The sequence below is a fragment of the Apteryx rowi genome, unplaced genomic scaffold, assembly GCF_003343035.1.
Source record: "Apteryx rowi isolate R43461 unplaced genomic scaffold, aptRow1 scaffold_69, whole genome shotgun sequence".
NCBI classification, from domain to species: Eukaryota; Metazoa; Chordata; class Aves; order Apterygiformes; family Apterygidae; genus Apteryx; species Apteryx rowi.
In genome coordinates, this window is record NW_020450971.1 from 2,872,001 (window position 1) to 2,884,404 (window position 12,404).

General features: G+C 44.5%; 1 protein-coding gene across 2 annotated transcripts in view; it reads left to right on the forward strand.

Moving 5' to 3' along the window:
* The first annotated feature begins 8,188 nt into the window (after window positions 1-8,188).
* CAPN6 (calpain 6) overlaps window positions 8,189-12,404 on the forward strand; it is a 54,645-nt gene continuing 50,429 nt past the window's right edge. For both annotated transcript variants that reach the window (XM_026086309.1, XM_026086310.1), the window contains exon 1: window positions 8,189-8,353. In XM_026086309.1, coding sequence (XP_025942094.1) covers window positions 8,189-8,353 — 165 coding nt within the window. The remainder of the gene's footprint in view (window positions 8,354-12,404) is intronic.

Genomic DNA, 12,404 nt, shown 5'->3' on the forward strand with positions numbered 1-12,404 from the left:
GGAAACAACTAAGCTGCGTACTTGCTTCTGAGTCCCATGGAAAGGGTAGCACAYGCAGTGCTGGTGCACAGCTGTTTAGAAAAGCATTTTAATCGTACGTGTCAACTTCGGACAAATGCATGTGCGTTAACTGTGGTGCTGCATGTTCATTCTCGTGCTGGCACCCTGTCCTAAGGGTCAGAGCCACACCAAAGCCCACATGTGCAGAGTGCTTTGGACTTAAAAAYGTTGGGTGAGATCTGATAAGGGACTTGAGTGTCTGTGGACTTGAGTCGCTCTCCAAGCTACTGCTTAAATGCCTAAACATTTAGGTGTCTCATATTTCTATGGCTCATACTTTGTATGTGCCCTTGACTGTCCCATGCTTAGCAGGATGGAGCTGCTTGGTGCATTGTGGGTTTCCCGTCGTGGCTGACAAACAAGTTACCACCCTGGCTAAGCCCCCCGAGGGTCTTGGTGCAAGAGGTGTTCCAGGAATTTGCCTGTTGTCTACTGACCGGATTAAGGGTCTCGCAAAAYGCAGTGGCGAAATACACTTTTCTGGTTTGGCTGAAGGCAGTATATGCTGCTTTTTGACAGTAGCCTTGGCCTAAGAGCACTCGCCCCAGAAGTGAGAGCCTGAGATGCAATCCTCTCTTGTGCTTAACAGCGCCAGGCTGCTGGGCTCCTCTCAGGAGACCGTCCTTGGCACCCAGCCGCTCGCAGCTCTCCCTGCAGAAGGTGTGCACAGCAGAGGGAAGGTTACCTGGGGTTGAGCTCCGTCTCCCTGCAGCCCGGTCCTTAGAGGATTCAGCTGAAAGAAAGGAGCCCTGGGTTTTTGTCTCTGCTGTCCAGGCAGTTGATGCGTGTGAGCCATTGAAGGTTTCATGTGGAAGCCTGTCAGTTGGAGGCAAGATTTCTGCACTGTTCTTGACTCCACTTCTTTTTAAATCTATGCCTTTGCCCGAGGGGAGACAGAGGAAATGGTTAAAGATGTTTTGCAGACAGCTACATAGTGATAAACTTTCACAGAAGGGGCAAGGAGGAGAGAGAGAGAGAGAGAGAGGAGTAAAGCCAAAGTTTACCCTCTCTGAGCATGTTCTGCCAGGACTTTGAGTGGTTTTGACCATAAAACCCAGCATCATACTGCACGGTAATTCGATGTGCATGTTGATTTGTCTCAGCTTTCAAGCTGAAAGAGGTTTTTTTGTTTGTTTTTCTTGACCACCACCCCCACAAATTCAGCCTCTTTCTGCTCATGCCAGATGGAGTCCTTCCCTCTTAGGCATAACCACCTGTAAGAGCAGCTTTTTTTAGTTGCTGTTTGCGCCACCTGTCCAGCCCTGGCACCATCAGTCCATGCCCTCGAACGCTGGAGCAGCTGTGTTTGTGGCTGCAGGGTGGATGGGCTGCAGCTCGCAGTGAGCCGGCGCTTCACACCCCAAAGGCTTGCAGCATGTTTGCAGGGCCTGCCTGCGACTCCAGCACTGCCTTCCTGSAGGGTGCTGGTGGCTTTTGCATTTTTTCCCCACCAGGAACTGACCAGGGGAGAAGAGGGAGATGGAGCAGGATGGTGCTTCACCTCTACATGTGCAATTTTTCTCTCGCTTTCCGTGCATCTGGGATTTTATTACTATGCTGCTGGTCAGTACTTGCCACAAATTACTGCTGCCACATGCCAATGCTCAGTGACTTGGAGTTCTTGTCGCCTCACCACCACCATGCACACATGCTAGCAGTGGGGCAGGCAGCTCCATGCAGAGCTCATGTTTAACAGGGACAGTGTGTGGACTGCAAACTGAAAATAAATGGCAGGATTCCTGGTAGAGCTCCTGTTCAGTTCCTGGGCTTATTCTGAAGGCAGGCTTGGTTCTTGAACCTTCACTTACTCTCCTGAGTTGTCTTGCTGGACACAGACTTTGCAGTACAAACCTCATTCTGGCTTCCAGCTAAGGTGCTATATAAAGTCTCTCTGTCCTGGTGAGACCTGAAAAAAAAACCTGGTTAAACACCATCATGTTGCAGTAGCAGAGCAGGAACACATGCTGTGATTTTTTTTTTTTTTTTAATTGCAGCAGAGCTTTGGTTTGTAGCCAAATGATTCTGCCAGTCCTTGATACCATCCATGAATGTGAACAAGTGGTGGCCAGTCCTGTTCCTGGTGTCTAATTAGTCTCCCCTCCATTTCTACTCAAAAATAATAGGATATGGATGGGTATTCTCACTAGAAAATGTGTGAGTTTTCCTCTCTCAATTATAATGCTAAGTGTGGCAAAACTGCACAGCAGAACAACATTGGAACCTTTTTGCTTCTTTGAGGAGACAAACTCTTGTGTCTTTCTCCCTTAGCAAATTCTTGAGCTGAGTTAAACAGCAAAACCTTCATATGCTCATTACAGTACTGAGTTACAGAGGTCATAAAATAGTCAAATTAACCTTGTTTTGATGAAAAATCCAAAAGCTGGATGAGAGATGAAGGGCTAATGCTGCACAATCATGCTATCCCCAGAGTCTAAACCATGTAATAAAACTTGGTATTTCATCCAAGCAGGGAGAGTTTTGCCATCCAAAACAACTGAGAAGCCCTGGTTCCATAGGCATTAATACTGGATCTGGGTGCTATTAAATTATCCTGCCCAGCAAATTTGATCCAAATTGAACACGTTCTTGCTAATGTAATTGCATGTCCACACAATACAGATTTAGTGCTGACTTTATGCTTTTATGCTGACTTATGCAGAAGAACAGAGATATGCAGTTCAGCATAAAGACTCCCAGTACAGTTAGTGGGTTAAACATTTTGAAGAATTTGAAGAATTAAATGTCTCTGGTTGCAATGCTTTGTGTTATGGGCAGTGACGCTTCTGATGTATCAGCAGGAGCCATAACAGCCAAGATAGCCAAACCCCAGTGTGTATGAAGTGGAAGTTTTGCAACTACTTTGAATTCTCCTGCACCCATAATACAAATTTGCAAAGTCACTGCTTAAAGACCTGCGATCATACTGCGCAGAATGACAAAGCAATAACCTTTTCCAGATGGAGTCCTGGAAGTGCCTTCAATTTGGAGTTTTACAGGGAAATAGTTCAGAGGAACATTAATTTAAAGCTTTCGGCCACAGGGTTGCTTTTTTGGAAGCACTCACAAGTTGATTGCTCGGAAGGAAGCTAGAGCTCAGAGGAAGAAATATTTGCAAAAATATCAAACAGCTATGTTTGAAAATAGTTAAATACTTGAGCCTCTGTTTTGCTGTCATAGTCCAAACAATGGCTCTGAGGTTGTGTGATAAATCAGTATTAAAAGAACAGAGTTTAGCATTGGGGGGTTTTGCATGTTGTCAAGGCAGGCCTATGACTGCAGTTACAAAAGAGAAACTCAAGAACCAAGTTGTTACTAGTATTGGTGCTGTTATTGTTTCAATGAAACAAATGCAAGCTTGGTACTGGCTAATGGATAATCTTAAAAGCAGGGTGCTACCCCAGAGCATGGCATGCGCTGTGTGCATCCGTTCCGGCATCTTCCTGATCATCTTGGCTGAGGCTTCTAGGAAGCAGGAATGTGGTCCCAAGGTTGGGGTGTGCCTKAGCTTGGGCAGTTTCATCCCAGGATCCGCTTGCAGGAAGAAGCAGCTTCTTGTTCACACCTGTGTTAAACTGTGGAGATAAATACAAGCTTGAAATGCACTTTGCCCTTTTAGTCTTGGTGCTGCATATAGAAATTCCTTCGAGTTCTGCAATTGGAACAGAAAAGCTGGATGCATGATAAAATGAATGTGTTACAACATGCCAAGGCCCTTCCTTGAAGAGCGGTTTTGTCTAGAATGCGAGGTTTGCTGCAGTCACTCAGCAATGTCTCGGAATGTCTTTGGAATTGGAAGTGCTGGTTTTTATTAAGACAAACCAGCTCACTGCCATCCCTGCACCCTCCTGCAGTCTGCGGGAGGGATGCTTTTGCCTATGGGCTAGCACAGGCTGGCAGCAGGAGTGCAGTGTTGAGGGGTGCAGTGAGCTTAACAGTTGCACTTCTCTCTCCAACTTTCTGCTGTGCATGATGCTTAGTAACGCAGAGTAACCAAAATGGGCTGAGAAGTGGTGGCTTTCTCTGTTAGTTTTGGTGTGCTTCTTCCATGAATTTAATAGCAACTAGGATGTAATTTTCACTCACACGCCTGTCTGGACAGTTAGTCACCCTTGCTTGTGGATCTTCAGTGCTGCAGCTGGCGGAAGAGAAAGCTTAAGAAAGGAAAATGTGAGTGTAAAGAAGCTGTCTGGTGGTGGCTGTCCAGAGCAGGACTGATACTTGAAGCTCATCTTAATGCTCTTGGGAAGAACTGGATTTCGARAGGATGTCCCTTTAATTTGAGACTGCTAAGAGTGCCAGGAGCTGGCATTTGCAACTATGTTGAATGTGATTTAGCTGTACTCGTGCTCGTTCCGACAAGGGGAAGCATCTCTAAGTGTTAACTGTAAGTAAGAATGCAAAAATGCTTGTGGTGTCAGGCTGAGGAGGGGACTGTGTGCGTAGAGCCTTCCTGAAAAGGGGACCTGTGCTGACTTGTCTTTGCTGCCTGTTCTGCTGAAACCCTTTTTCCAGTCAAAATAGGAATCTCCCTGGAAAGAGAGGGTTAGAGAAAGACTTTAAAACTTGGTGTTTGAAAGCTGAGAGATGCAGGACCTCCTCTATGCCTGCTGACATCAAGCGGACCTATCATGGCTCAGTAAAACTTTGGGGTCAGCTGTGGAGCTGTTGTGCTGCCCAGAGGAGCAAAGTGCTGAGAGTTCAGCTCAGAGTCTGAAAAACTCAAGGGAGCAAAACTGCAATTGAATTTGTTAAAGGAGGGGAAACCATGACCAAAACCAGAGAAATAACTGAGCTGTAGGGCTGTTTGATCCCCCTGCCCTGGAGTCATCCCTTTCTCTCTCTATAGCTATAGAGTGGTAGAGGGTCTCCAAAGTGCAATACAGTATTTTTAGGAGAGTACTTCTTAGCCGTTGTTATGCTGTGCGCAGCTTGCTCCATATCACATGACAGCGTCAGGAGCCCTCAGAAGAGAGGCTGCCAAGCTGTGCTGCATGTTTTCTCGAGTGCAGCTGTACGTTATGAGTGTCAGCAGAACCAAGGTAAATCTGTTGCARTGAAGAGCGGGGGAAGCTGTGCCACTGCGTACTGTGGACTTGAGATAGGAGGAGGGAACGTGGTTCTGTATTTTGGGAGCTTGTTCATTCAACTGAGGGTCAAAAACTGGGATCTCTTTCAAAAATGAACCTTGGAGCCAGGTGCCTGCTCTCAGTCTCAGCTAGGCAGTTTGCTGGTAGGTGAACACCTCGGGAGAGGAGGGGCAGAGCTGTGGTTTCCCCCATCCCCGTGCTCCAACTGCTAAGCTATTATATAGAAACTGGAGTGACCTCCTTCACTGTGTGCTTTTCAACATGAAAAGAGACTTTTGTTATGTTTCAAAAGGGTGTTTTTGAGTTCCTGCCAAGGCGGGTTCCTGCCAGTGCACCAGAGAGTGTTGGGATTTTGGTTCAGCTGTGATGCTCTGTGTTTAATGGGTAGATCAAAAGCAGCTGACAGCCAGGCTGGGTGGCAATGGAAGCCAAAGTCCCTTTTTAAGACATGCATTTGCTGTTTGCTCAAGGTGGTGCAGAGAGCCTGGAGAGGGGCATGTTAACAAGCTCTTAAGACAAGCCTCCTTCTTTGCTAGCTCTCCCCTTGGTGAGCACTGCCCCGAGGAGCCAAGGGTGAGGCAGACAGCAACTTGATTTCACATGCTGTATTTTGTGTCTGTGTTCTGTATGTTGTTGCAAGACTCGCTGTTGTGTCCTGACCGGGGGGGAGTTAATACTGGAAGGTCTCACATTGCAATCCAGCAGATAGAAAGGGGGAAAGGGTGGGGGAATGAGGTCATTAAAGACCTATCTGTATGAATTAGGCAATGACAGCTGAAAAACGTATCACCCTGGGGCTATTTTAAAAACGAGCATATCTTGCAAATAGGCTCAGTTTAGAATCTTTGGTAGCTGGTGGGGAATCTTTAATAAGCAAGAATGCCAGTTATCATGAGATAATCTATCTTCCACCCAAATTAGACCCTTTTTTTGGGGGGGGGAGGGTGTCCCTCAGCTATCTTTGTATATTCAACAAGTTGTTGTACACTTGACTTTGAAGAACTGGATGGTGGGGGGGAAGCAAGTCTATTTATTCTGCCTTGTCTTGGGAGGCCATCTGCCAAATGAGATGCCTGGTGTGACTTTTTCAGGATAATTAACAAGAAAATAGCCTTTCAGAAAAAGAAAATYGTTAGAAACGGCACACTAGCAGTGAGCCATTTTGTTTCTGAACAATTCCTTTGTGTACAGTTTTGGTCTGTTGAAGCTGGATAACACGGTCAATGAGGGATTCCCTGGCCCAGTTCTGAAAGGGGAAGCCCTGGCCTAACTGAAGGCATGGAAAATTTTCCACTGACTTCAGCAATATCAGGACTTGACTCAAAGTCATTACAGTTTTGAGGTGTGCAAAATTTATTGCTGGAGTTTTGCCCTGAGAAAGGAGGAGAATTTACTAGACTAGCAGTTGAAGTTCTGGCTCACTGAAATGTGAAGAATAAGCTGGTTCTTTGTCCTATCACTTTGCAGCGTAAGATTCTGCTGGTAGAAACCGGGTACTTCTTACAGGGAGGTAACCTGCTGGTCAAGGTACATTACTTTAAATGTAACTAGGGGACTTTGGAATGGGTGCAAGAACTGCAACAGCATAGAAGGACACTCCTGCATACTCACCCCATTCCTGCGAGTGAAGGCACTAGAGCAGCATTTCTCATCCTTGAAGGACCATCTAACTTTTGGGGGGGGGGAGGAGGGTAAGGAAGAGAAAGAGGGAGGGTGTTAAAACCATCTCTAGACTGTTTTGGCCACAATAGCTTTCCCTCACAAGAACAAACACCGTGATAAATTCCACATTTCCAAGTGTTCCTTATCACTCTTCTGTATTCCCCCATTCTGCCTGCTTGCCTGCATAGAAAGGCTTGTGCCTAGCCTGGCTCAGCTTTCCGTACGGCTGTGGAATCTTGTCTGATTTGCGCTGCTAGCAGCTCCTGGAGCACAGGCTGAGACCCCTGCACCAGGACAGAGCGAGTAGGTTGCCAGGACAACATGATACCATGCTCTATTGCATGGAGCAAGGTAACCTGCCTTTATTACTTTATTCTTATTTTAGTCTTTTTTACTTATTTTAGTCTTTATTATTGTAGATAACTCAAGGAAGGGGAGATACATCCCTAACCAGTGGTGGGAAGGGAGAGAAGAGGAGCTGATGTACAAGAGTGTTTCAAACAGTAAGTTCAGATACTCCCTCCATTCCCTCTCTTCAAATAGCACTTTAAAAAGATGGGAGCATCTCTCACATTCTCCAGACTTCAAACTGTCTTAAATGATTTCTGTAATTAATTTCTGATTTGTAGCATGTTCTTCAGCAATTTATTTGAGCCCTGCAGCTGTGACCATAAACTTGCCAGACCAGACAGTCATGATTCTTGGAATCAAGAACTGGAAGCAAATTTTTTTAGTTCCTATCAATATTTGCAAATATTTGCTTCTTCTGCAAATGCAGCTCCCTGGAACATAACATAAAGATCAACAAATCAAGGCAACAATACCAGCCAAAGTATCATCACTTAAATTAAGATGGATGGTTGTGGAAGTCTGTTTTCTGTTTTTCTCCCATTTTCCATTCTTCAGATGTAAGAGCTGAAGTAGATAATGAGAGCTTTAGTGACCAGAAGAAGAATGTGCTACAGTTCCATGAGGACAGAAAGATGGTCCTGTCCTTCACGGAAAATACAAACTGAGAGCCAAGCCTCCCTCTGTTATCCAGGTTACCTTTCCAATCCATTAGACTAGGCAAAATTTTGTCCTTGTACCTGGTCTAGACTATCTAATGTTTTCTCCTGGTTAGAAATCTCTCCAGTCAAAATATCATCCTAGTGTCATCCTAATATATATGATCTTCTTGTTTTTTAAGGTTTTCTAGTCTAGCCCTTAGCATAATCTAATTTATAATCCTGTTTTTAGTTGAGATCAATAATTAGTTATGTTTTGAACAACCAGTTATATGCTCTGTTGTCAAAGGTGGTGAATGGTATTATCTATGTTCTTCAAAGAGACTTTATAATTTACACAAGCCAATGTTCATCTTGTCTAGACAGAGGGATATGTCTTCATCAGTGCAACTCTTCAGAGATCAGAAGTACCAGGAGCTTAAAGGGCAGTGTATCGATCAGAGACGGCTCTTTGAAGATCCTGAGTTTCCAGCCTCAGATGAGTCCCTTTTCTACATGAGGGCCCCACCAAGGAAAGTTGAATGGAAGCGCCCGAAGGTAACTGACGCTCTCCTTGTGATGAGGTGCTGTCTGTAATGCTCCACTCTTGCTGTCTCCTCAGTGCTAAAACACCATTTGTGAGTCTGTTCTCCCTCCCTTTTCCTATTCATTTCTTGTCAGTGTTTGATTCAGGCAGCAGCCCCTCTGTGTCACATTGCTGTCCAAAATGAAGGTCATACTTTACTGTGTAAAGATAAAAAGAAAGGAAGCATTCTGCATGGCATACTCATGCTTTTTACTGTTGACAGCTCTCTAATAACAATCAACAAGGTGAGGTGACTCTAGTCTTAGCGCCATTTAAATCAGCACTCTGTATTTAATTGGAAATACTTATCTGTAATAGATCAGTCAATGCAAGAATATAATGTAGGACTAAATTCTTAATTTGCTGGATCAGTGTGCAGGTACATACCTGTCTAGGTTGCTGTGTTGACAGAAGAAATTCAGTAATGTGTTAAGATTTCTTAACTGAGGTTTCTGTTCAATACTCATCACTTCTGAGAACCCTACTTTGTAGGCACAGTAATTGCAATATAAGATCAGAGCTTTAACTATCATATCTAATGTATTTTTCCCAAACGTGTCTAATGTCAAGTTTAGGGGTTTTTTTGTTTTGTTTTTTTTTAAGGAAGCTATAACCCATGCAAAAAATACTGTAGGAAATTAGATCTTACCAACTGAACAGATACAATCTTCCTACCCGAAATGCTAGAGACAGCTCGGATAAACTTGAGGGAAGATCTGTTCGTTATTATAGCTCTCTACATGTTCTCAGAGTAACTTGTGCTTTATTAAAATATGTGGGGAACACAAACCTCGTAGTAGCAAGGGGAAGTTTCTCCAATCTCAGATAGCTGGCTAGGTGGTTTATACTTTTAAACATATGGTTAGGAATTTTTCTTAGAGGGAGGGAGTAGGAAAGAGAAGAGCCACRGTCTACCCAATGAGGGGGCTATAGGATCCAGCAAATAGCCAGGCACCATCAATGGAGTGGTCTCCCTACACCAAAAAACTTTTTGGGTATTACTAAGTGCCACCAACAGAATGAGTTGAGAACCCTCATTATCAGCTCATATCCACTTTTGGCTCAGAGCAAATGGCTTTGTTTCCTTCCGTGGAGAACTAACCTGTGCTTCCAGAATCTGTTGTTTTGCTCTACACAGTGCAAAAAATAAGAGAAAATCATGTGTGCAGTTGGTTTTGGCTCCCAAATTTGCTTTGTGTATCAACTATACTGGAACCACAAAGCCCAGCTACATACAGTCTTTAGTGGGTTTGGACAGCTTCTGAAGTAAGGCAGGAGGCCCACCCAAGGGCTCCCAGGGAGAACTCAGCTACGCAGATATGCTTCGGGCACCTTTAGGATGGAACAGATCAAGCTGATCCAGAGAAAAGAAGGTGCTGTGCCCAAGAGGTGTGTATGAAATCCTTCATTCTGTACTGAACTGAGTTTACATTGAAGCCTTCTTTCTCTGCTGTGTTTCAGAGAGGTTCTGGTAACACCTTAACAGCAAGGGTTGTCTGGAGTGTTTGGAGGGTTTTCCTTTATTGATTGACATCAGCTCTGGTCTCTGCGTGGCTATGCTGAAGTTACAGTGCATTTTGCCATTGATTTCTGTAAAACCTGGATTTCACTACCAACAACTTCATATTCAAAGTGAACAGCTATTGTCTGCACACAGCCAATAATGCTCGTGTCTATTTGCCATCTTTATTAGCATCTTAACAGGAACCAAATATCATATGATTCTTATCTGATTGTGACTAATGTACTACACATTTCAAACTGTTAATGTTACTTGTATTTGGGGTCTGTTAATTGGTTTGTTCTGAGGTTTTATGCATCACATATCTTGTATTTCTAAAACAATTCACAGCCATGAGCAGATAATTTAGGGGAACATAAAATCATTCTCAATTCTGACCATATGGCTTTCCATCAGAGAGTGTAATCTGTTCTCATACGCCGACAAGTATTAGTGAAGAGGAGAAAGAGAGTCTCTTAGCCAGATGCACACAGTGTTTTTATCCTTAAGCATGAAGAATTTGGCCTCAACCTTATCCATATCCACTGTTGGGATTAGGCTTAATCTTCTGGAAGCACAAACTTGGGGGGCTTTTCCTAGAAAACTCAGTGCCAATGACAACATGATCTGCTTCACACACGGCCGGAACTGTCCCTTGTCCTCTGTGACAAGGGGAGGCAGATGAGGCTGACCAAGTCTGCTCTCTACTTGCCAGGATGGTGTTAGACTCTCTTCTTGGTGGTGTTATTTGCCCATGGCAGCTTGAATACTGACATTTTAGTTAGCAGAGAAAAAGTTGCTTTTCTGCTTCTGGTTTTAATTTTCCAAGTAAGGGGTGAGACTGAAGAATAGGGAGAGTGAAAATAACCCCAATACCAATTTGGAATAAATGCAGGCATTCCGAAGTCTTTGGGTTTATTTTATTTCTTTAGTGCTTTCCTGTTTACTGGAGTCTTTCCTCCCCTCTCAGAAGGGGAAATACCATGAAACCACTCACAACGAGGTCAGGGAAAGGCTCTGTACCTCCTAAGAGATGTGAAGCAAGAGCTAGACTCAAGGCAAGGATGCCATTTTAAGCCATTCTTTTGTGCTACCCTAAAGCTGTGCTTCCTTTGTTCTCCCTCCTTGCTTCTGGGTATATTTGCCCTCAGGGCCCACACAGGGCTGCTTCTACACTTTTGTAGAGAATAGCTAGAGTACCGCAGCCCTGCCCTTCTGGGGTGGGAGAGGGAGTAGATGACTGAGGAGGTGGTGGAAGGCTGCCTGTGGTCTCATGGTGGGCCTGGAAAAACATCTTAAGGGAGAGGGACTTATCTTTATGCAGCGGAGCAGAGCTGAGGATCTACCTCACCAACAACTGTTCATAGATTATGTCCTCTCTGCTATGTGGAACAATATTGTAGTTAAAGTTGCTGAATGCCTAACTGTCCTTTGGACAGATGGCTTTTCCAGAGTGTTTCTTTTCTGGAGAGAAAAATGGCTTTGCAATATGAGAGAAAGACAGGGGCCAGAACTGTCAACTGCTGAGACAGATGCTGAGCAGATCACTCAGCCAGTCTACCTCTGYGACTCATCCAGAAACTACTGCTGTTGCTCCCTGCCTCTGCACCCACCCCACCCTTCCCCCCCGGATGTGTGTGCAACACCTTCAGTGCGAAGGAGCTAAATGATGATACCATTAGTCCTATCCTGCTTTTGTCTAGTTATGCAGTGGTACCTGTGTAGCCTGCCCAGATGCTCATACTTGTATGCTAGTATGAGCAAGCAGTTTTTTGCTTTGAAAAGCCATCTGTGAACCTATCTGAGCAGCTGAGGAAAGCTGCCCAGTGTGCACAGAGCTGGGAGCTGCTGCTGCAATTGCTGTCACTGATGCTGGTGTCCAAACAAGTATATTGGGATCTGGGAATCCAAAGCTGAGGAGAGGTGAAAGCTGGTATTCTAGTTTCAGCTTGCAGATATGCTCACGGTTTGTTCAACTCCTAAATGGTTGGGTGTTGGCCAGACAGAACAAATGCTTAGGAAGCTGTGTCTGTATATTCAAAAGGTTATACTCTGCCCTGGTGAAGAAAGGAGTGTGTGAGTGAGAGAGAAAAGAGGAAGAGGGTAGAGAGTTTCTTCCATCTTTATTTTCTTCCTTGCTTCTGCACCTGCAATGCAAATATGTTTTGTTTGCTCATTCCAGTCAGACTTGCAGCAATAGGTCATTAATAATATGACATTAATTAGTTGTTATGTACTTTTAAATTCCTTTGGGAAAGGGAACAAAGCCAGGGTGGTGTAACTTTTATGGCACCCCAGTATTAAGATACTGGAGAACACAAAAGGCTCCGTGTAATTACAGTGTGTTTCTCTCGGATGATGTGACTTTCCAAGGAGAAAAGCAGCTTGGAATTTCCTAATGGAAGGATCGCCCAGCAAATAAGAAGGATGCTCACAGCTCATGTGCAGTACTGGCTCTTGGTTTCTTTGGGCGCAATGTGGCATGGTACGCAGTTGGCAGTCCAGACTTGCAGGTTATGATT